This window comes from Molossus molossus, unplaced genomic scaffold, assembly GCF_014108415.1.
Source record: "Molossus molossus isolate mMolMol1 unplaced genomic scaffold, mMolMol1.p scaffold_m16_p_5, whole genome shotgun sequence".
Lineage (NCBI taxonomy): Eukaryota > Metazoa > Chordata > Mammalia > Chiroptera > Molossidae > Molossus > Molossus molossus.
This window is the reverse complement of record NW_023425388.1, coordinates 5,387,119-5,410,804: the sequence shown is the minus strand read 5'-3', so window position 1 is coordinate 5,410,804 and position 23,686 is coordinate 5,387,119. Positions and strand designations below refer to the sequence as shown.

Below are 23,686 nucleotides of genomic sequence, written 5' to 3'. Positions count from 1 at the left end.
GCTGTCAGCAGCTGGCAGAGGAAGACACTTTGGCGAAGGCCATCCTCAAGATCACCTGTAGGTGAGTCAGGAGGGCCCGGCTGGGTGTGAACTGCCTCCCCAACTTTGCCTGTCCTGCCCACTCTCAAGTCCCCGGAAGCTTTCCGACTGGACAGGCTGCGCTGCTAGGCTGCCGCTTTATTTCCCGCTGCCACAGGAACCCCTCCTCTGCACCCCCCAATGCCCCGTGGGGAGCGGCTGTTGAAGAGGAATGGGTCTTGGGGGAGGGAGAACCCTGCTGTGGAGCTGGGAAGGCAAAGCGCCCTTCAGTGCAGCCTGGACACTGCCCCAGGGCGGGGGGAGGGAGGAGAGAGGGCTGGAAGGGGCGCGAGGAAAGGCTGGCAGAGCTGAGCTGGTGAGGGAGGGGCCACGCTCTGCTTCCTGGGCAGCCCGCCTCCCCCGACCCAGAAGACCAGGTACTGTGGTGCCAGGTTCACCCAAGAGTGGGGACTCCGGGTGGAGGAAACACTGTTCACTGAGCAGGCAGTGGAGGGACAGGGGCTGTAACTGGGCTGGAAGGACACATCGCAGGGCCCTGGGGCCCTGGAGGGAGGGGCAGTCCCGGGAGTGGGACCAAGACCAGCCCCAGAAACCTCAGCCTGAGAAGGGCATGCTGGCTTCCACTCCCAGCTCTGCAATCCAGGAGCTGTGTGACCTCAGACAAGTTACATGACCCCTCTGTGCCTGCATGTTCCCATATGTGAGGTGGGGACAGTTATAAGGTGTTCCTCAGAAAGCAGCTGAGTTAACGCATGGCTCACAGAGTTTTAGACAAATGGAATGAACAGACCACGGGGGCCGGGGGGGAGTGTGGAGAGAACCCCACTGGAGGAAAGGCTGAGCTCACCGGGGACCAGGGAGGAGCTGTATTTGTGCTGGGCCTTGAAGCTCTGGGTGCAGAGGTGAAGCAAGACACTGCCCCTTGGTGCTGGAGACCCAGGGGCCACTCAGCTGCCCCCAGCAGTTGCCTTGCGGTCCCCACAGCCAGGTGCCTGCGACATCGCAGGCCTCAGCCAATGCTGGAAGCTTGACTGCTCCCTGGTCCCGGGAAGCTCATCCCTTCTCTGAGGGTCCCCGAGACACCGTAAGTAATGACTCCGAACTTGCCGGCTCAAAGCCACAGAAAGTGGCTCAGAGTTCTGGAGGTTGGAGCGCTGGGGTCAGCGCCCCTCCGTCTCTGCCTCCACGTCCTGGCCGCCTCCTCTGCACGCATCATGTCCCTCTGCCCCACCAGGACCCCAGTGACCACGTCCAGGGCCCGTCTGCACAGTCCCGGACAATCTCCGCATCTCAATTCTATCACATCAGCCAAGTTCTTTTTTTGCCATGTAAAGTAACATTCACAGGTTTCAGGAATTAAGACAAGGACGTCTTTGAGGGGCGGGGGTTCATTATTCAGCCAAACACAGAGGGTCCCAGAAAGAGGCTCTGGGGATGGGATTTAAATACTTAGTGGGGGAACCTCCAGGTTTTGAGGAGAAAGCGGGAGCCATGGAGGGAGGGGTAAAGCTGTTCTGAGTGGCTCTGGGCCAGCTTGGGAGTAGTCTGATGGAAAGTGGGCACCAGTTACTTGGATGGAAGCAGCCTCGAGTCAGCCCTCCAGGGCACAGCTGTCACCACACCCTGTTCTGTCAGCGGCTGCCACAAGGACATGTCTTTGCAATCAGACTGGATCCAGAGCCTGACCCCCCAGGAAGGTCTTATCTGTGCCTGGATGCTCCTGTCTCCTCGTCCCCTCTGTTTCGGGGCTGTCATGACTTCAGTTTCGTCACGGTCTTGCTAAACCAGCCCCTGGCTGTAGCACTTGCCCGAGAGCCCAGGACAGTCCTGTCCACCAGCAGGAGAAAGTGCACACTGATTCACTGCTGACGTCTGTATCTGCCGGGCCCTCCAGAGAACAGAACCAACAGGATGTATGTATAGATACGCCGAGAGAGAGAGAGAGACAGAGAGCGTGCACTTCAAGGAAGTGGCCCCTGTGGTGATGGAAGCAAGAAAGATCCCAACTCTGCAGGGTGAGTCACTGGACCCCACAAGTGGTGTGCAGAGGTCAGCCTGTGCTGTCGTCGGGCCTTCTGTGGCTTGGGTGAGACCCAGAAGGGACTGTGTCGGTCCCATCTGGCCGTCTGACAGGATACCAAACACGGTGGCTTACAAACAGCAGAACTGTGTTTCTCATCGCTCCGGAGGCTGGGAGCGGGAGCTCGGGGAGCGCAGTCGGGGAGGAGTCCCCCCGGAACCATGCTTTCTGTGGGTCCTCACTTGGTGGAAGGGGCAGGAAGTCTGCTGGCACCTCTTTGATTCAGGTACTAATCTCCTTCCTGAGTCACCTTCCCAAGGGCCCACCTCCTAACACGGACCTTGGGGTTAGGATTTCAACATATGAATTTGGAGGGAGGAATACAGACATTCGGCTCGAACACCCGCCCGCATTACGAGGGCCGTCTACTTGACTCCAGATCCACCGATTTAAATGTTCATCTCATTCAAAAAACACCTTCACAGAAACATCCAGATTAATGTTTAAACAAATGTCTTGGCACCCTGGCTCAGCCAAGTTGTCACAGAAAATTAACCATTAACCGTCTAATCTACTTAAAGGTATATTTTTAGAAATTTTCGAAAGATCTCATTTTAACCCCACGTGTCTTCCTCAAAGCATCTGACACCCCACGAACAGCACCAGCCCTGGTCCTGAGGATCCCCAAGCCCCGGCCATCAGGCCCAGGACAAGCTGAGTGTTTAATGATCTCAGTCTGGGTCCCTTTGGAGGGCTGCTGGCAGGTCGGGAAAGATCCCTTTAGGATTTACTACGTGTGATTAATCCAGTGCTCTCCCAGGGTTCCCGGCGGTGGAGCCCACCGTGAACGGGAAGGCCGCACCCATCACAAGCGTATCCGGCCACACCTCTGTGCTGTCAGCTCGGTCCCTTCTCCCTTTGCTCACCGAGCTCGACATTCTACTCTAGGCCCGTGCGGGATGTTCTGTGCGGCGGTCACCAGGGTGACTGGTTTCCACTCTCAGAGCGAATGGCCATCGCATGCCAGCATCCCCGGGCATGAGGGGGACGCAGCAGCAGATGCTCATGGAATGTCCTGCTCGCCTTTCTCCCCAGCACCCCCGTGTCCCACAGAATAAAACACAGGCCGCGCTCACACATCAAAACACCCAAAATCACCAGCAACTGTATTTCTCACTTCTCAAATGGCACACAGACACGTTTCGGCGGCACACCACACGCTCGAACCCTGGCTGGATGCGGGGCACTCCCCCCCTCCGGAGGATGGGGTGGGGGGAAGGCGGCATCTCCAGACCCCAGGGACAGAGGAGTCTGCAGTAACCATGGGGAATCCAAAGTCAAGCAAATAAAATAACAATTTGAACAGGAAAACAGAGAAAACATCAGGAAAGTTATCTTTGTTCTAAGAAAAGTCTCTTTTTTTTTTCCATGGTATAATGACTCACTTATAAAGAGGAAGTGAGTTCTGTTGAAAATACTTGAAATATTCTCTCAGGGGGAGAAAACAGCTTTTCACCAGCGCGGCTGGCCGCAGGGCGGGGGCCGTCACTCTCTTCCTGTCTTCAGCCATCAGGGATGATTCCTCCCGGGAAACCAGGGCCGAATGCCTGCTGCAGAGGAGACGGGAGCTCATCACCAAGGGCACCACGCGCTCGCCAGGCCGGCTGCACCGTCACAGGGAGGATGGTGGGCAGTGGGGGTGAGGAAGGCTGGCTGGTCTCTCAGATCAACAGCCCACCCAGCATGCATGTCCTGGGCATCAGGGGACACGATGCCCCACACCTCCGTGCTCCCTCGGTTCTGTGAGAAGTAGGCAGGGTGGTAGAGGGTCCCCAAGAACAGATCCTGGCCCACCTTGGCAGGTCCCCCTTTCCGTGAGAAGAAGCCGTCCTGGAGAGACCCCACAGAGAGGAAGGGGCAGGACGTGGTGTCCAGGTTGGTCAAATAGAATTGAATGTCATTCCCAAGGAATTCTGATACCCAAGAAAGAGGGGTCTGAGCACACCCCGGGATCTGTTCTGCAGACCCTGCCTGTGGGGCAAGTGGGGGGAGGCCACGGATCCCAACTTGCAATCTGATGCAGCCCACGGGACCCGAGGCTGCGTGGACGTGGCGCCAGCATTCCCTTCTCGTGCCCCCAGGCGCCCGCAGTTAGGGACATTCTTTGGTTGGCTCTGGAAGGGCCAGAAATGAGCTCCAGAGACGTGCACGGCTCCTGCTGGCGCCCCCACAGGCCGCCACCCCAGCGGCGGGGCCAGCAGAGGGACCATGGCTGTCCAGAGCCGCTGCCCGTCCTCCCTCCCCTCACTGTGAAGCCAGCAGGAGCCTGGAGGGAAGCTGCCCTCGAAGAAGCTGCCTCCAGCTCGTTTCTGGGAACCCCAGGGAGGGAGCACGCCGTGGGGCAGGGCAAGGAGAAGGGCGCACGGAAGCAGCTGCCCACGGAATGACCAGCCCGGCTTCCGGGGAGAGAACATTCTGGAAAGCTGCCTCCCTGTAGCTGCACTTGAGACTAATCCAGGGTGCGGACCTGCTGGGGAGATGCTGGACTGGGCTGGGTGGGAAAGGCCCCAGAAGCCACTGTGGGGAGGAGACTGGACCCAACTGTCTCTGAAGATACGTCGCAGGGTCTGCACAGGGCTGCACGGGGCAGAGGTGCGGGCAGGGATGTGGGCAGGGATGCGGGCAGGGATGCGGTGAGGCAGGGTGGGCGATGAGTCAGCCAGGGCAGGTGTCCTGGGAGCAGGAAGGCTGCCTGAGGAGCAGGGCTGCCCGGACCCGGGGCTGGCTGTGTGTGGGTGTTGATCAGAGGGAATGTTCTCGAGCAGGGACAGTCAGGAAGGTGTCCAGTGGCCAAGGGGGGTGTGTGTGAAGGCCCAAGGCCTGGTGCTCCATACAGTCAGACTGCTTCGTGCGTGCGGGTGTGGGTGTGTGTGGGCCGTGGGTGTGACTGTCAGTGAGTGTGAGAGTGTGGGTGTGTGCGTGGGCTGAGTGTGTGACTGTGAGTGCGGGTGACTGAGCAGGGTGTGAGGGTGTGTGTGGGCTGTGGGCTGTGTGAGTGTGTCAGTGAGTGTGGCTGACTGAGCGGGGTGTAGGGTGTGTGTGGCTGTGAGTGTGAGTGTGTCAGTGAGTGTGGCTGAGCGGAGTGTAGGGTGTGCGTGGGCTGTGTGTGTCAGTGAGTGTGGCTGAGCGGGGTGTAGGGTGTGTGTAGCTGTGAGTGTGAGTGTGTCAGTGAGTGTGGCTGAGTGGGGTGTAGGGTGTGCGTGGGCTGTGTGAGTGTGTCAGTGAGTGTGGCTGAGCGGGGTGTAGGGTGTGCGTGGGCTGTGAGTGTGAGTGTGTCAGTGAGTGTGGCTGACTGAGCAGGGTGTAGGGTGTGTGTGGGCTGTGAGTGTGACTCAGTGAGTGTGAGTGTGGGTGTGTGTCTGAGTGTGGAGGGCAGGCTGCGCTCCAGAGGCTGGGGGTAGCAGGCTGGGCACCTGTGGCTGTGTGGCAGGTGGCCAGGGGTTTGGACTGACTTCTCTGGACACAGGAAAGCCCTTCAAAGTTCGGAGGTGAGAACCTCCCAAGCACTGGAGTAACCGCTGGGAGACAGTCCCCAAGGTGGAAGAGGCACCCCTGACCTTGAGCATGCTCAGAATTTCTGAGGTCATCTCGAAGGCCCACCTGACATAGCCCTGAGCCTGGGCGGAGAGGCTGCCGGGCATGGCTGGGCTCCGTGTCCCTCAGACCCGTGTTCTCCGTGGCCAGGGTCCCCCCTCGCCCCCCAGGGACGCGCGTGCACAGGAAGTACCTCCTCACAGCCGGGATGTTGCTCCACACGTGGACGGCGTTCCGGGCGGCTCGGCCGCAGGTGTCCTGGATGGTCACGGGGTCTGCCTGGGGGAACATCAGCCATGCACAGGGTGACCCGGACAGTGACTTCTGTCCCCTGCGTGCCCACAGAGCTCCGCCACTGTGGGAACCACGTGTGGCCCTGGAGTTCCATCGACAGCCGTCCCAGGCTGACTGTCCCCTAGTCCACACTGCTCCACAGCACATCTTTCCTTTTTTTGGTATAAATCCCTTATGAGGAAAAAAAAAAAAGCACCAAGACATGATTTTTAAACTTGTAACGTGTTGAGTTTTGTTCCCACGAGTCACGTAGCCCAGGGACTCCCTGTCCGCTGGGGCACCAGGGGACTGCCACTCAGATAAAGAAGCCTGTGCCCCCCAGAGGAGGGTCCACTGTAAAGTCCCTTTGCTTCACGGCGCTTGTCAGGAGCTTGGCGGCCGCCTGCTCCTGGGGTCACTGTCTCCCTAAAGGCACCAAAGCAAGAAGGGAGGAGAGAGCAGGAGGCGAGACAGACCTTCCACCACTGGGGGGAGGAGCCTCAGAAGGGAGAGGGGCGTGGAGGAGAAACTGAAGCAAGAGGTCACCCCGTCCCCCGACACACAACAAAAGGTGACCTTGACTCTACCTCCCCAGACTGGGGGGCTGCCAGAGAAGCCCCCCTGGACCACTCCCGAGCCCCACCGCCCTGGGACGCCCAGCCTCCTCCTGCACCAGGCACGCCCTGGAGGAGGGACAGCTGGCTGCAGCGTCAGTGGCCAGAGCCCACGGGGACAGCACCTGCACCCGGCGCAGTTAGCTGTCCCGGCCCTTGGCAGGAAGGAGGCTCCACAGCAGGGTGGAGCAGTCACGGAAAATGTGGGACGTTCCCATTTTTGCCTTCTTCTAATTGGGAACCAATTTGGATCGACCCAATGGGGGCCAAAACCCACTGAAAATCAGGACTTTGCTGTCCTGGCTGCTGTTACGTGGCAACGTGTCAGTGTCTTGAAAATACGAGACTTCCACCCTGGCCGGTTTGGCTCAGCGGTTAGAGCGTCGGCCTGCGGTCCGGAGAGACCCGGGTTCGGTTCCCGCTAAGGGCATGTACCTCGGTTGCAGTTTGTCCCCGGCCCTGGTTGGTCGTGCGGGTGGCAGCCACTCGATGTGTCCCTTTCACGTCGATGTTTCTCTCTCTCTCTGTTCCTCTCTCTCCCTCCCACTCTACCTGAACAAAAAATGGAAAAATGTCCTCGGGTGAGGATAATTAAAAAAAAAAAATTTACTCAAAAAACAGAAATCAGTCCGGCCGGTGTGGTTCAGTGGTTGAGCGTCGACCCATGCACCAAGAGGTCACTGGTTCAATTCCCAGTTAGGACACATGCCCAGGTTGTGGGCCTGATCCCCAGTGAGAGGCATGCAGAAGGTGGCCAATCGATGTTCTCTCTCATTGATGTTTCTATCTCTCTCTCCCTCTCCCCTCTTCTCTCTCTAAAATCAATAAAGGATCACAGTGGTCCCACTTCTAGGAATATACCCTAAGAAGCCTGAAACACCAATCAGGAAGAATATATGTACCCCCATGTTTGTAGCAGCACTATTTACAATAGCTAAGATCTGGAAACAGCCCAAATGTCCATCAGTAGACGAATGGATAAAAAAGCTGTGGTACATATACATAATGGAGTACTACACAGCTGTAAGAAAGAGAGATCTCTTATCCTTTGAGACGACATGGAGGGACCTGGAAAGTATTATCCTAAGCGAAACAAGCCAAACAGAGAAAGACAAGTATCATATGATCTCACTTATTTGTGGAATATAATGAACCTAACAGTCTGAGGAATGGGGTAGTCCCAGAGACGTGGAAGTGGGGTACAGACTGACAATCCCCAGAAGAGGGGGTGGTGGGGGAGAGATAAACCACAGAACTTATATGCATATGCATGAACAATGGACATGGACAACAAAGCTGGGGACAGGGCAGGAAGGGAGAGGGAGGGGTGAATCAGCGGGGGGAAAAGGAGAAACATCTGCAACAAAAATAATTATTTTTAAAAAACCAATAAAGGAAAAACAAACAGAAATCAATGGAAACTCCCTTAACATAGTGAAACCCATCAACCTCAACCTCAGAGCCAGCGTCAGCGTAGTCGGGAAACACCGGACAGGTGTCCTTGAAAGTCAGGGACAAGGCAGCAACGGCTCGTCACTGCTGTGATTCAGCGTGTCCCGGAGACACCAGGAGGAGACAAGAGAAAGGTACCCGAGGTGTACCACTGGAAGGAAAAAACCGTCTCGAGTCGCAGACGACGTGCTCAGACACCTGGGAAGTCTAACAGAATCTCCTGGGAGCTACTGTAAATCAGTAGGTCATTCGATGAGGCAGCAGGAGCAAAACTAGCACAGAAATCAGATGATTAGACGGAAGAGTCAAACCAGTTCGGTGATTAGCCGGAGGAGCACCCTTGCCGGAGGGCACTTGCGAACGGACGGAACAGAGGGCTGGTGACCCTCGGAGAGGCCCAGGCAAGCGGGCCTGGTGGGAGTGGGAGCCAGGACCATCCCTGCCCCCGAGCGCCGCTGGGCACCCGCGGACATGACAAGCGTCCACACGCACGCTCCCCCGAGGCAGCAGTGTCTGCGCGAGCGAAGGGTTAGAAACCACCCAGAGTCCCACCGCTGCGGAGCAGGTTCGTTCATTCTTACGTCCACACAGAGTCAAACGGAAGAAAACAGAACGGAACACACAAGCTAAAACAAGGCGTGAGAAGGTCCTGTCGTGGGAGGTCTGTCACGCGTGAACCAGTCAGAGGCAGAGCAGCAACTTGGGCAGATTTGCCACATTTGGGTGAAGAACCCTGGAGGTGACCAGGAGACTGAACGCAGGGTGACAGAGACAGATGGGGTCAGGACGGCAAGGAAGCTGCTTGCCTTATGTTTGGATGTGGGGGAGCATCCTGTGAGGAGCGGACACCAGGCTCGACCAGGGGCTGTCCTGTGGGGGGGGAGGCGGGTTGGAAGGGACTCCGGTCAGCCCTGGGCAGAGCTGTCATTGAGTCCTGGCTGCTCCAAGGGTCGGGATCCAGATACACGGAGAGAGAAAACGGTCGTGTCCCCGAGGGTGTGGGTGTGAGTGTGTGAGACTCCAGGTGTGGTGTGTGTCAGTCACTGGTGCATGTATATGTTGTGTGCACATGTGTGCGTCCTGTGTGTGCTGGAGAGCCCGGTGGTGGTTATCCTGAGCGCAGTGTGAAGGGGACCCCCTCCGAGGGCACCACGAAGGGTCCATGGCCGAGTGACACCAGGCGACCCTCACGGTCCCTGCAAACTGAAAACCCAGGCTTCGGGCCCTAAACTGCCACCCTCTGGTGGAAGCGCCGCTCCCTGGGAGGCCCAGCCCGGCGGGACAGCACCCGGCACGCACCTCCAGGAAGCGTGTGGCCACGGCGCGGTCGTCCTCGGTCAGCAGCAGGCTGTCCACAAACATCCAGAAGAAGGGCTGTGCGCTGCGGGGCCGGGGCCTCGAGTACTGCAGGACGCGGTGGAACTGGAACACGAACCACCCTGCGGGGACCAGCGCGCTCTGGCCTGCCCGCTGCAGGGCTCTCGGGGGCACTGCCGAAGGACCGGGCTCCGGTGCCGGCCTGGGCTGCCAGTGCCACTGCCCCCCCGCCCCACCCAGGGTAGTTCTGTCCCCACGGCAGCGGCTGAGCCTCGGCCGGGCTGGCTGTCGCCCGGCGTGCAGACCCAGTGCCCCGCCGTGAAGGGGCAGGAGCAGTGAAAAGGAGTCAGGCTGGCGGGTGGAAGGGGGCAGGACAGGGTCAGCAGGCACTGGGGCCTTGGGGGATGGGTGAGTTCACTGTCGGGGACATGGCGATGGCTTCACGTATGTCAGAACACACCACATTGTACTCGCCGATCACGGACACTCTATGGATGTCTGACCCCTCAATAAAGCCTTTCTTCCGAAATGCAGACCATCTGCAAGTTCCACTCCCCCTGAGGAGGGTTGGTGGGCGGGAGGAGGGGACGAGACGGCCCAGGTATCGGGGCAGAGGGGCTCCCTTACCAGGGGGATGGTCACAGGTCTGGCCCAGGGGAGGCGTGCAGCCATACACGAGGTCGAACGGGCCCCACTCTTCCACCTGCAGGACACGGACACTGGAGGACACGTGTGTCGTGGGCGGGCCTGTCCCAGCAGCAGGCTTGTGTGCCCGGTGGTGACACCTCTTAGGCGGGCAGCGAAGCCACTGCCTCAGACCCACCAGTGTCTTTCTGGGTCACCACCGGCCTCGGACCATGCAGGGCTAGCTGTCATTGAGGCGAGGCTGGCCCTCCGCGATCACTGGGGACCCACAGATCCGGTCCTGGTCAGTGGGCGCACTGACCCCCAGGGTTCACATGGGTTTTGTCAGCGGCAGGAACATACGAGGCGGTCCCCTGAGAGGACAGTTGGCAGCTCCAGGCTGGACGGACGCTCACAGTGAGGCTGCACCTGTCCCTGCAGGGCCCGCACGGCGGGGTCGAGTTGAAAGACAAGACACCACCACTCCACGGTCATGCCTGGGCCGAGGAAGGATGTTCCCCAACCTCAGAAGGGACGGCGCCCTCTCCTGGGCCGTGGACGTGAGGACTCCAGTTCATAACAGTCCTAGCCCCTGCCATTCTTAAAAAGAAATTGATGAGCCATCCAAATACAATCCTGGCGCCCGGCCGGTGGGGCTCAGTGGTTGAGTGTCAAACCACGCACCAAGAGGTCGCCGGTTCTATTCCCGGTCAGGCACATGCCCAGGCTGTGGGCCCGATCCCCAGTGGGGGGCATGCAGGAGGCAGCCAATCGATGTTCTCTCTCATCGATGTTTCTCTCTCTCTCTCTCCCTCTCTCTCCCTTTCTCTCTAAAAATCAATAAAGAAAAAAAAATTAAAAACAACAACAAATACAACACTGGCTCCCACTGTTCTGACAGCACCCCTCCAGAACAGACCCCTGCTACCCCAGCCCCCCCAAAGCACTGCGAAGGCCTGCACCCCGGGCTCAGCCGCCCAGCCTCGCACACCCCTCCAGCAGGTTCTGTGTCACGGCAGCTCACTGGGCGGCTGGCACCTGCCCTGTCTCAGCCTCCAGACTGGAGCAAGGGATGGAGGTGTCCGGACGGGGGAGCGGGGGAAGGGAGCTTGATGAGGTGCACATGGGCTGGTGGTCCAGGACCAGCTCCCCTGCCGGTCTAAGGCAGGGGCGGCTGTAGTCACCTCATGCCCCCCGCCCCCTGCCGTGTACCTGTGCATGACGCCGCGGACTGAGAGGGAACCAGGGTCTTAGGGCACCCGGTTCTCCCTGAGCCGCCTGCGCACCAGGCTGCACCGCCACCGCCACAGCCCACTTCAATCCCCTGCACAGCCAGGCTGGGCCCACAGACAGGGGAGCGGGGCAGGAGCCGCACGCCTCGTCTCTGAGTGGGGTTTCGGAACAGTGAAGCCCACGTCATGGGCCCCGTGGGAAGCAGTAAGGCCGGGGTGCTGGGGAACTGAGTGTCGACTCCCCACACCTGACTGTGGTCACTAGTCCTAACAGAAGGCTCATCCGGGGAGGGGGCCCTGAGCTGATGCACCCTGGAAAGTCCCTCTATGTCCGGCCGGTTCTGTGGCAGGTGGAGACTTTTACGCCACCACTGTGGCCCGTCCCGAGCACCCTACCCTGTGAGAGAGGACTCGACCCTGGAGGGGCCTGGCTGGAGTGCAGACAGGGCAGCCTCCAGAAACGCTCCTGGGGGCATCTAAATGGGACAGGGTCTTGGGCGAGGCCCACAGTAATGAAGTTCAGGGTGTGGGGTTCAGGACAGGGCTCAGGGCAAGAGAGGCCATGGTGGGATGATGGACCAGGCTTCTCCAGTGTAGCCAGAGAGGACGCTGGCCCCTGGGCCGTGGGCCCCCAGCCAGAAGGGGGCCAGAGATGTGAGGCCCTGCTGGCACCAGGGTGGGCACCCTCCACGCCAGCCCTTTCCTTGTTGCCCACCCCACCCTCTGCCTGACGGTGTGAAAGTGCAAAGTGCTTAAGACCCGGGGCTTTACCCCCCTCTCCTCGTGGGAGAGACTGTGTCCCAGCATCGGGGCAAGAGAGACCAGGCTCCTCCCTCCCGAGCCCACAGGAGGACACCCCACCCTTCCTCCTCGGCTGTGACGAGCTGGAGGCAAGCTGGGAGCTGCAGAGCCATTTCCAGGCACGTCCCCCAGGCCACGGAGCGGACGCCGGAAACAGCCTTTCAGGGTGCCGGGGGTTTCGTGGTTGGAAGGGTTGGAAGCAGCCACTGTTTGTTTCAGAGGGAGGGTGGGGTTAACTCTGTCTGGGCAGCACCGCGGGCTGGCAGGCAGTGGGACTGGCCCCTTGGATCTCAACAAGTTGAACAGGTTTGGCCGATCGCTTTGCTCTGGGCTGTGGCCGGTGTGGGGGCCACGAACATGCCCCCTCATCTCTCCCACGGCAGGGCGAACCACCCGCACTGTGAGGGGAGTGCCCATTCCCGTGAGACCCTCACATCGGGCTGGCTGGGGCCCCCGCTGCCACCGCACCCCCGCAGGGACCTCCCGCACACCGGCTTCCATCTCGGCGCCTGACGCCCACGCTGCACTTACGTCCCTCCTCACCACGTCGGTAACATCATCCAGGTGTCTCAGCCTTCCTGAGCCAGAGACGTTCTCCAAAAATCCCAGACTCGTCAGCTCTGCATGGGAAAAGTGAGGACACAGAGGACACGCTGACTGAGTCCAACTGGAACCAAAAGGCCCGCGACAGAGCAGAAAACGCGTGTCACTGAGAAGCGAGTTTTATCTTTTCAGCGATGGACGAGGGACTAAGGGTGAAGGTCTGTGCTGTGTTGTAAGCGAAGCAAGCAAACTCCTCTGAGTATTGATTTGAGCAAGTCAAGCTGCTGCTGGGAAGCCGGCCTTCCTGGGCTGTGATGTCACTCTCGTCAGGGAAGGCACCGGGTGGTGTGACCCACACTGATGATGTCACTCTCGTCAGGGAACGCATGGGGTGGTGTGACCCACACTGATGATGTCACTCTCGTCAGGGAACGCATGGGGTGGTGTGACCCACACTGATGATGTCGCTCTGGTCAGGAAACGCACCAGGTGGTGTGACCCACACTGATGATGTCACTCTCATTAGGGAACGCACCGGGTGGTGTGACCCACACTGATGATGTCACTCTCGTCAGGGAACGCACCGGGTGGTGTGACCCACACTGATGATGTCACTCTCGTCAGGGAACGCACGGGGTGGTGTGACCCACACTGATGATGTCACTCTCGTCAGGAATGCACGGGGTGGTGTGACCCACACTGATGATGTCACTCTCATTAGGGAACGCACCGGGTGGTGTGACCCACACTGATGATGTCACTCTCGTCAGGGAACGCACCGGGTGGTGTGACCCACACTGATGATGTCACTCTCATTAGGGAACGCACCGGGTGGTGTGACCCACACTGATGATGTCACTCTCGTCAGGGAACGCACCGGGTGGTGTGACCCACACTGATGATGTCACTCTCGTCAGGGAACGCACCGGGTGGTGTGACCCACACTGATGATGTCACTCTCGTTAGGGAACGCACAGGGTGGTGTGACCCACACTGATGATGTCACTCTCGTCAGGGAACGCACGGGGTGGTGTGACCCACACTGATGATGTCACTCTCGTCAGGGAACGCACCGGGTGGTGCGACCCACACTGATGATGTCACTCTGGTCAGGAAACGCACCGGGTGGTGTGACCCACACTGATGTCACTCTGGTCAGGAAACGCACCAGGTGGTGTGACCCACACTGATGATGTCACTCTGGCCAGGAAACGCACCAGGTGGTGCGACCCACACTGGTGTCCCCGGCCAGCCTGTGCGACACGGTGTGTAGGCTTCAGAAGCCCCATTACGGCCTCGGAGAGTCTGCGGCCTGGGGACAGGAGATGAGCCCAGAAAGGACCTTACGAGTGGGACCCAGGGAGACACCCTCGATGGGAGATGGAGGACCCAGGGAGACACCCTCGATGGGAGATGGAGGCAGGGCGGCCGGGACCGCAGCCCCGGGTCCCTTCACTGTGGGCAAGTCCCAGGCTCTCTGTCTGTGACATGCTCGGCCTGCTGCGACCACTGCACAGGGCAGGAGACACCTGCCCAAAGTGGGGCGGGTGCCTGATTCGTTCTGTCGGAGACTAAGGGGTGGTGTCAAGGGTTCTCGCCGTGTCTGCAGGGCCCAGAAGAATCCATGATTTCCAAAGGCACCCGCAGGCGGGGGTCAGCTTGGGGTCCAGAGAGGGAGGACGCTGGGGCAAGGCTGGAGCACAGCACGTGGTGGCCGGGGCTCCCAGGAGCGAGGGTGCCGGGAGCCCTGGGAGGGGCGGGGGCCCTGCAAGGTGGCCAGGTGTGGTGGTATCTGGGTGGACTCTGGTGCCGAGTGGTCATGGGCAGAGCACTGCCCTCAGGGACAGCACCTAATCCGCCGTCCTGCTCTTTCCAAGGCGTGTCTTCTGAAGGAGTGAGCTCCAGGGCACGCGGACCCTCTCCCCCGCCCCCCAAAATGACCTTTGGCCCCAGATGCCTGGAGGTGTCCCAGATGCTCAGCAAGTTTGATGCTGGGAACATTCTAACCCCCGCCCCCCACTCACCCAGGTTTAGGCAGGTGCGTCTCCCAGTGAGTCCTCGGGCCTCCATCACACTCACCTTTCCCGATGTCCCCAAAAAGGGACAGCACCCGGACTGGCTCTCTCTTCCACACAGGCACGGTTTTATACATTTCGAGGGGACTCTCCTATTTATTAAAAAAACAAAGGCGACAGTGTGGATCCAGAGCCGGGAGCCACGCGGAGGCCCCTTCTGGCCAGCAGACCAGCAGCGGCTCCCCTGACGAGCAGGGGCACACGGGACAGCCCTGACCACGTGCCCCAGACCCCAGGCCTCCCGCCCTGACCTGCCCCAGGCCGTCTCTAGCAGAGGAAAGGCAGGGATGGGGCTCTTCCTGAGGGGGAAGGGAGACCCCTCCGTGCGGACACTCCCCTTGTGCTCCTTGGGGAGACTCTCACGTCTGGGCCATGCTGAATACAGGCAGCAGTGGGACTCACCCCGTGCCTCTCCTTCCTGTGGCCCCAAGCCACCTAGCGCCCCTGAAAGTTACCAATGGAAGGCGCTTCCGAGGCTGAGGACCAAGACCTACTGTGCCAAGAGCCAGAGCCTGTGCTCAGCCACGAAGAGGCCACGCTGGACACGAGGAAGGAAAGCCTCGTGGGCCAGGCCTGTCCTGTCCTTCGGAAACAAACCCTCGCAGAGCCCCTGCTCCCCGGACGTGGCACCTGGGGACGCCTGGCCTGCAGGTCAGGAGTCCAGCTGCCCACTGCCGGAGACCAGGCCTGAGCGGGGCTGCTTCCCTCTGCGCCCGGCACGGGGCCAGCGTCAGCCACATTTCTGAACATCAACTCCACTCTCCTTCCAAGCGAAACTCCTCCCGCGGCTCGCGAGTCCTTCCGCACCGAGATGGACGGGCTCTGCCCTCGCTGGCCCCGGGAGAAGGTTCCAGCAGGCGTGCACAGGCCTGTTCTCCAAAAGGCGCCAGAAAGACACCAGCAAAGGTTGTCGCAAACATGTCCACGGTCCCAGCCTGTGTCAGCGAGACTGTGGGACGGCTCACCCGCCTGTGTGCCCCGTGTGCCCGTCGCCAGACCAGTGCTGGCTGAGGGCCCTTGCCGGCCCCTGCTTCCCCGCCAAGCACGTTCAGCCTCTGCCTTAGTCTCCCAGGGCAACCCCAACAAATGGAAATGAACTGTGCGGCCATGGATTTGCCCGGGAGGCTGGAGGTCCCTAGTCAACGTGTCAGCAGCACGGGCTCCCTCAGGAGGGTCCGAGGGAGGCTGTGTCCCAGGCCAGCTTCTTGAGGTGGCCTCGGGTCCTGGGCTTTTAGACCATTGCTCCAACCTCTGACCCCATTGTCACATGGCCGTCTCCCCCGTGTGTCTGTCTCCCAGTCTCCTCTCCTTTCTCTTACATGTCACCAGTCACTGCGTTTCAGGCCCACCCTCCTCCGGCAGACCACACCTCCAGATCCCCTACTCAACTGCATCTACAAAGACCCTGTTTCTAAAGCAAGTCACGTTCACAGGTACCAGGGATCAGCACTTGGACGTATCTTTTTGGGGGACACAGCTCCTCCCACCGTGATGAGCCCACGGCCCAGGCGTTTGCTCCCGCCTGCTGGGCCGGGAGGCACCCCCGCGGAGCCCTCTCCTGCCTGCTGCGAACAGCTCATTCCCAGGCTCGAAACAAGCAAAATCACCTGCCAAAGTAATTAAAAAACACACCACCGCGTGGCACCTGCTGTCAAAGAGAAAACGCATTTTCTTAAAAGCCTTTAACCTCACCGTGTACCAGAGCAGGTGACCATTCTGCAACTAATGACCAGAGAAATCCAGCCACGTGGGAGCCCCCGGGCATGGCCCGTCCTCGGAGCGGCTCCTTACCGACTCCCGGTCGTAGAAGGCCTTGAGCCGCTCCCGCCACTTTCTCCGCCGCTGCAGGAGCCCGCTGCCGGGGAAGGGCAGGCACAGGACGCACACCCAGTAACTCATGGCCTGAACTTTCCCCGAGGTGCCGGGGCCCACCAGGGTGTCCACGCACTCGAAACAGTAGCACCTACAGTCAAACAGAAACCCACAGTGACGGAGATGACATCGCTTCGGCCACCACGAGAAACCACGGGCCCATCTGCAGGCAGCCTGCCTGCCCGTGGCTTTGGAGAGACAGTGGTAGCCATACTCAGACTCCGGGGCAAAGACAAAGTGGACCCCACGTGGTAGGGAGGCCAGACTGCGGACCAGGGAGGGGACCAGTCCCTCTTAGGGACCCTGAGGGGCAGGAACCAAGCCATCTGCAGAAGACATCTGTTTATGGGCAATGAAAGATTTCAAAGAACTCCTGTCCACCTGTCTTCTCCCAACCCTGGAGTCTGGAAACAGTTAGGGTCTCCCAGGGTGGGGGCAGATTGAGGAGGGGGAGCTGTAAATGCAAGGATGGCCCAGGAGGACTGAAGGGGACATGCCGCTGCCTCCCTAGCCCCTTCCCCCTCCCACCCCCCCTTGACCAGCAGCCCCAGGGGTGCGGGGTTCCCACACTGCCCTCCATGATGATTGGGGGAGCAGCTACATCCTGACGAGAACAATAAAAAGGAAAACTGGAAACACCAATCTTTTGACACCCCACCTCCCATACGTCAGGGCTCTACACAGAATGAAATATTCGAGATGCAAATGAAAAGCTTTGGAGAAAGTCATCATTTTTGGAGGGAAAATCCCCCCACACTCTGGGATGTGTGGCTGAGAAGGATGGACGTCTCCTAGGCTCCTTGGCCCTCACCAGCACCCCTCGCCTTACCGGGTACAGTCAGGGTTCTCACAGATGAGCAGCGTCTCCCCCGAAGAGCACACCGAGCAGTAGGACTGGTACCCATCATCATCATACAGGAAGAGGCAGTCCAGGAACTTGTCCTTGGAGAGGGGCCAACCAGGCCAGTGCCTCCTCTGTTCCGACGGAGGTCTCACCACGCCACCCCTCGGCTCCCGGCTTACCTTGCATGGGGCGCACATCCCTCCCTCAAACAGAGGGTGCTGCGTATGCACCTGGAAACTTCCACAGCAGATGCACACGTCTGAGGGGACAGCAAAGCGCGACACGTGTCACGACCCCATCAAACGCAGCGACAGCCTCGGGAACACATTTAACAAAAGAGGTACGCAACCCGTGCACTGAAAACCACACCACCTCGTTGAAAGAAAGATCTCCATGAAGCGGGAAGCATCCCATGTTCATGGACTGGAGACCGAACACTGTCAGAATGACGTGCCTCCCCAAAGTGGCCGAACTCTGGGAACGTCCTGATGCTGAACTGCACACCCTGCATGGAGCCACGGGGGCCTGGGCTGCTGCCTCCGTCCTGGCTGGACGGACGCCTGTGTGAGGCGGCAGCCGGCAGAACTGGCTGACATTCCCCTTACCTGGGTGTGGGCACGGGTCGGACCGCTCACCTTCTATGGCTCGCTGGTTAACTTTGACCTCATATGCGATCAGATCTGGAAAAGAAAGGTAAGAAACGGACCCTTCCTTCTTCTACCCACCTGTCACTGAAACACAAGCCCGCGGTGAGGGTCCCAAGTTGATCTTATGAAGTCCCGGGAGCCAGAGGACACTGCCCCTGCCCTCCACCTTTCCTGGGATGTTAAACTTCTCAGCTTGGGGGCGGGGGAGCCCACACATCTGAATTACGTGTGACGAGTCCGGAAGCCTGGAGCCCTAAGTCTGGGGTTGGCATCCTAAGGGAAGGGGCCGGTCCCCACATGAGCCCTCACCTCTGTGGGGCTCAGGCGAAGGAGGTGATGACAGCTCGCTGGAGCCCACCAGGATGATGTCCACGCTGCACTCTGTCTCTGGGTCCAGGACTGGGGCAGCTGCCGGGCGGACACCGCCCAGGAGACAGGACACGCACAAGCAGAGGGAGACAACGGCCCCTCAGACTCTGCCTTTGAGCCCCTGAGCCCCAGCAAGGGGGACAGAGCCAATCATCCAGCTCAGCCCCCACCCACTTTCCACAGGGACACCCACCCTTTCCAACCCGGAAGGAAGGTCCTCCTGGCAGGAAGACCTGTGGTGAGTGCCAACCTTGCGAGGAAGCCTGATGTGGCCCCTGTGTGTCCCCCGCCAGGGGGCCCCAGCCACGGTGTAGGGTCAGGAGGTCTTCTTCCCACATAGGGGAGGGCAGGGCCCCCGAGGGGTGGAGGAGCTGAGGTCTGTTGCAGCCTGCCTCCATCTGCACCCCGGCAGGGCAGCGGTAGGTGGGCCCTCAGCCACCCCTCCCCTCTGGCCCAGCCCTGGCCCCCCAGCCCTGCTGGACCCTCGGGGCAGGAGGCGGGAGGAGAAAGGGCCTCACCGATTCCACAGGGCAGCTGCTCGAAGGGCGGCCGCCACAGCTCCTCTTCCAGCTGCCCGGCTGGATCCGGGTCCGAGCTGTCCAGGGGCTCCGGGCTCAGGGTCCGGGGGGAGGAGAGGGCCATGGAACCAGGGGAAGGGTCCTCCCAGAAACCAGCAAGAAACAAGTCAGGTGAGAGGGCTGGGGGCCACTGGGTGTGGGCGGCTGAGGAGCACTGGGGGAGGGGACGCAGGGCCCCCCACGTGCGGGGGCGGGGCAGCCAGCCTGCTGTGTGAAGGGGTGTTGGGTGGAAGGGTGAGGAGCTCATGCAGGCGGCTCATGCCGGTGGGGGATAGAAAGTTCAGGAAGGGGGGAGGGGGAGGGAAGGGGTGGGGCTAAGAGCTCAGTGGGAGGGAGGGGGCGTGGTGGGCAAGCTGAGGAGTAAAAGGGCCCTGAGGGGAGGATAGAGTTGGGGGGGCTCAGTGGGGGAAGGGAGGGGCACTCAGGGGCGGAGCTTGGGGGCTCAGTGCTCTGGGCAGGTGGGGGCAGGGGCCGGCTGCAGGAGGAGGAGGGGCGGGGCAGAGAGCTCCATGGTGACTTAGGGAGCTGGGTGGCCCCTCTTCCAGCGGGAGAAAGGAGCACGGAGGCTCTGGCTGCGATGAGAGGGACTAACGGCGCTCAGTGGGGAGACTCTGGGAGGAGCTGGGAGCAGGAAGCAGAGGACCCCTTGGCAGGGACTGTACCCCTGGGACAGGTACAGTGCTGGGCAAAGTCGGGGGAGACCCCGGGGCACAATTCCCTCTGTCCCCGTTTGGATGCGGGCTGGGACTGGTGACTTCCTGATGACAAGGGCAGTGTGGGGCGGGGGAGGAACTCCGCAGAGACACCTGGCAGACACCTCCTCCAGCTGATCAAGGTCAGCGTCAACAGTGACAGGTGGGATGGACAGTATGCACCCCGGGTAGGTCTGTGAGAGAAGGGCACGTCCCCTCTGGTTTTCCTACCTCTGCCCACGAGAAAAGCACCAGAAAATTCCCTTCGAGGGACATGGGCAAAGCACCTGCTCGTATTCAAGACTGCAAGATGATCGAAAGCAAAGGCAGTCCGACAAGCCCTCACAGCCTGGAGACCTGACAACTGGTTGTCCAGTGGGATCCTGGGGCAGAAAGGGGACATTGGGGGAAATTTTAGTCCATTGTGGCTTATTCATTTAGTTAATAATGTATCAGTATTGGTTCATTAATCGGAACAAATGTATCATGATAATGCAAGAAGTTAATAGGGGAAACTGAGGTTCATGGTAACTGTATAGCTTTGCAAATGTTCTGTAAATATAAAACTATTCTGAAATTTGTTTACAGTATACAGTATTATTAACTATAGTCACCACACTGTACATCCCCATGGCCTTATTTATCACTGGAAGTTTGTACCCGCTGACCTCCTTTACCCATTTTACCTACTCCGCCCACCCCCCTACCCTTTTGGCAACCACCTATCTGTTCTCTGTATCCAATGAGGTTAGCAGTTTTTTGTTTTGTTTTTTAAGATTCCACATATAAGTGAGATTATATGGTATTTGCCTTTCTCTGTCTGACTAGTTTCACTTAGCATAGTGCCCTCAAGGTACATCCATGTAAATGGTAAGATTTCCTTCTTTATGGCTGCATAATGTTCCATTGTATATATATATATATATATATATATATATATATATATATACCATAATTCCTTTATCCATTCATCCATCTGTGGTTGCTTCCATCTCTTGGCTACTGTAAATAATGCTGCAATGAATATGGGGGTACAGATACATTTTTGTTTCTTTGGATGATTATCCGGTGGTGGAATTGCTGGACCATATGGTACTTCTATTTTTATGTTTTTGAGGAGCTTCTATGCCATTTTCCATAGTGGCTGCACCAATTTACATTCTCAACATCAGGGCGGCAGGGTTCCCTTTTCTCCAGATCCAACACTTATTTCTTGACCTTTTTTGGTAATACCCATTCTGACAGATGTGAGATGGTATCTCATTGTGGTTTTGATTTGACTTTCCCTGGTGATGAGTGATGTTGAGCATCTTTTCATGTGCCTGTTCGGAAAAATGGCTTTCTACGTTCTCTGCCTACTTTAATCAGATTATTTTTGTTTGGTTGGTTTTGCCATGAATTCTTTATATATTTTGGATATTAGCCTCTTATCAGATATATTATTAGTAAATATCTTCTCTCACTCAGTAGGTTATCTTTTCATTTTGTTGATGGTTTCCTTTGCTGTGCAGAAGCATTTTAGTTTGATGTAGTCCCGCTTGTTTATTTTTGCTTTTGTTTTTAGTGTCAAAACCAACAATATCATTGCTAAGATCAATGTCTATGTTCAAATGTTTGATCCATTTTGAGTTCATTTTTGTGTATGGTGTGAGACAGGGGTCTGGTTTCATTCTTTGGCATGTGGCTGTCTAATTTCCCCACCACCATTTATTGGAGAAATTTCCTTCCCCTTTATATTTCTTGGCTCCTTCGTCATAAATTGACCATATGTATGTTCATTCATTTCTGGGCTCTCTGCTCTGTTCCACTGACCTGTGTCTGTTTTTATGCCCATATCACATGTTTTAACTATTACAGTTTTGCAATGTAGTTTGGAACGAGCGAGTGTGGTGCCTCCAGCTTTGTTCTTCATTCTCGAGGTTGCTGTGGCTAGTTGGGGTCTTTTGTGATTCCATACAAATTTCAGGATTGTTTTTTCTATTTCTGTGAAAAATGTCATTGAAATTTTGATAGGGATTGCATTGAACCTGTAGATTGTTTTTGGATAGTATGGACAGTTATAACAATATTAATTCTTTCAATCCATGAACACAGATTATGTATTTTATATATAGTTATTTAATATATTATATATACATAAATTATTTAGAATATATACTCCAAATAGTTAACTTTATTTTTAAGTGAAGGGAAGATAACTTTTTTTGGAGTAAGAGTTTATTCAAGCTGAACTAAGGCATATGCCAGGGAGCAATACGTCAAATGTCCCAGAGAATAAGTTTTGCAGTTTTCTTTTTTTCTCGATCAACACTTTTTATTATTTATTTATTTAAAAATCATTTTTAAATTTTTCATTTACAGTTAACGTATATTATTATATTAGTTTCAGGTGTACACACCAATGATTATACATTACGTAACTTAGTAAGTGATCGTCCCCATAAAGCTCACACCCATCTGACACCATGCATAGTTATTTGAATATTATTGACTATATTCCCTATTCTGTACTTTACATCCCCATGACTATTCTGTAACTGCCAATTTGTATTTCTCAATCCCTTCACCTTTTTACCCATCCCCCCTAATGCTATTCCCATCTAGTAACTGTCAAAATGTTCTCTATTAGTTTGTTTCTGTTCTGCTTGTTTATTTTTTTTCTTTAGATTCAATTGTTGATAGATATGTATGCATTACTATTTTCTTGTTCTTGTTATTTCCTCTTTCTCTTCTCCTCCTCCTCCTCCTTCTCCTTTTCCTTCTTATTCTTCTGAAAACCGTTTAACATTTCTTTTTTTTTTTTTATCCTCACCTGAGGACATTTTTCCATTTTTTGTTCAGATAGAGTGGGAGGGAGAGAGAGAAAGAGAAAGAGAGAGAGAAACATTGACGTGAAAGGGACACATCAAGTGGCTGCCACCCACACAACCCAACCAGGGCTGGGGACAAACTGCAACCGAGGTACATGCCCTTAGCGGGAACCGAACCCAGGTCTCTCTGGACCGCAGGCTGACACTCTAACCGCTGAGCCAAACTGGCCAGGGCGAGCTTTTTCTTGTTTGCGAACCTCTTTATCTGACCTTCAAGTCTAAATGATAGCTCTGCTGAGTAGAGTAATCTTGTTTGTAGGTCCTCTCTTTTCATCACTTTGAATATTTCATGCCAGTCTCTCTGGCCTGCAAAGTTTCTGTTGAGAAATCGGCGGACAGTCTTATGGGAGCTCCCTTGTAGGTAACTAACTGCTTTTCTGTTGTTGCTTTTAAGATTCTCTCTTTGTCTTCAAACTTTGCATTTTAATTATGATGTGTCTTGGTGTCGGCTTCTCTGGGTTCATCTTGTTTGAGACTCTCTGTGCTTCCTGGACTGGTATGTCTGTCTCCTTCACCAAGTTAGGGAAGTTTTGTGGCATTTTTTTTCAAATCGATTTTCAATTTCTTGCTTGCTCTCTTCTATTTCTGGCATCCCTATGATACAAATGTGGGTATACTTGAAGTTGTCCCAGAGGCTCCTCGCCTTTTTGGATTCTTTTTTCTTTTTGCTGTTCTGATTGGGTGTTTTTTGCTTCCTTATAGTCCAAATTGCTTATTTGAATCTTGGCTTCTTCTACTCTACTATTGCTTCCCTGTAAATTATTCTTTTTTTTATTTTTTTATCCTCACCTGAGGACATTTTTCCATTTTTTGTTCAGGTAGAGTGGGAGGGAGAGAGAGGAACAGAGAGAGAGAGAGAGAAACATCGATGTGAAAGGAACACATCGAGTGGCTGCCACCCGCACGACTGACCAGAGCCGGGGATAAACTGCAACCGAGGTACATGCCCTTAGCAGGAACCGAACCTGGCCGGCACTCTAACCGTTGAGCCAAACCAGCCAGGGCCCCTGTAAATTATTCTTTATTTCAGTTAGTATAGTCTTCATTTCTGAGTGGTCCTTTTCTTAAAATATATTTTTATTGATTTTTTGGAGAGAGGAAGGGAGAGAGAGAGAGAAAAAAAATCAATGACAGAGAGAAACATTGATTGGCTGCCTCCTGCATGCTGCCGACTGGGAATTAAGCCCACAACCCAGGCACGTGCCCTGACCAGGAATTGAACTGAGACCT

The 23,686-nt window shown here is 56.6% G+C and overlaps 1 protein-coding gene across 1 annotated transcript; it reads right to left on the bottom strand.

Moving 5' to 3' along the window:
- Positions 1-3,504: 3,504 nt before the first annotated feature.
- On the bottom strand, positions 3,505-18,958 carry DNMT3L (DNA methyltransferase 3 like). The gene is given in 13 exon segments (XM_036243604.1): positions 3,505-3,530; positions 3,533-3,669; positions 5,847-5,932; positions 9,292-9,431; positions 9,937-10,012; positions 12,498-12,586; positions 14,589-14,676; positions 16,376-16,547; positions 17,286-17,398; positions 17,480-17,559; positions 17,936-17,980; positions 18,257-18,355; positions 18,835-18,958. Coding segments are annotated over 13 exon segments (1,275 nt in total).
- Between the last annotated feature and the right edge of the window lie 4,728 nt (positions 18,959-23,686).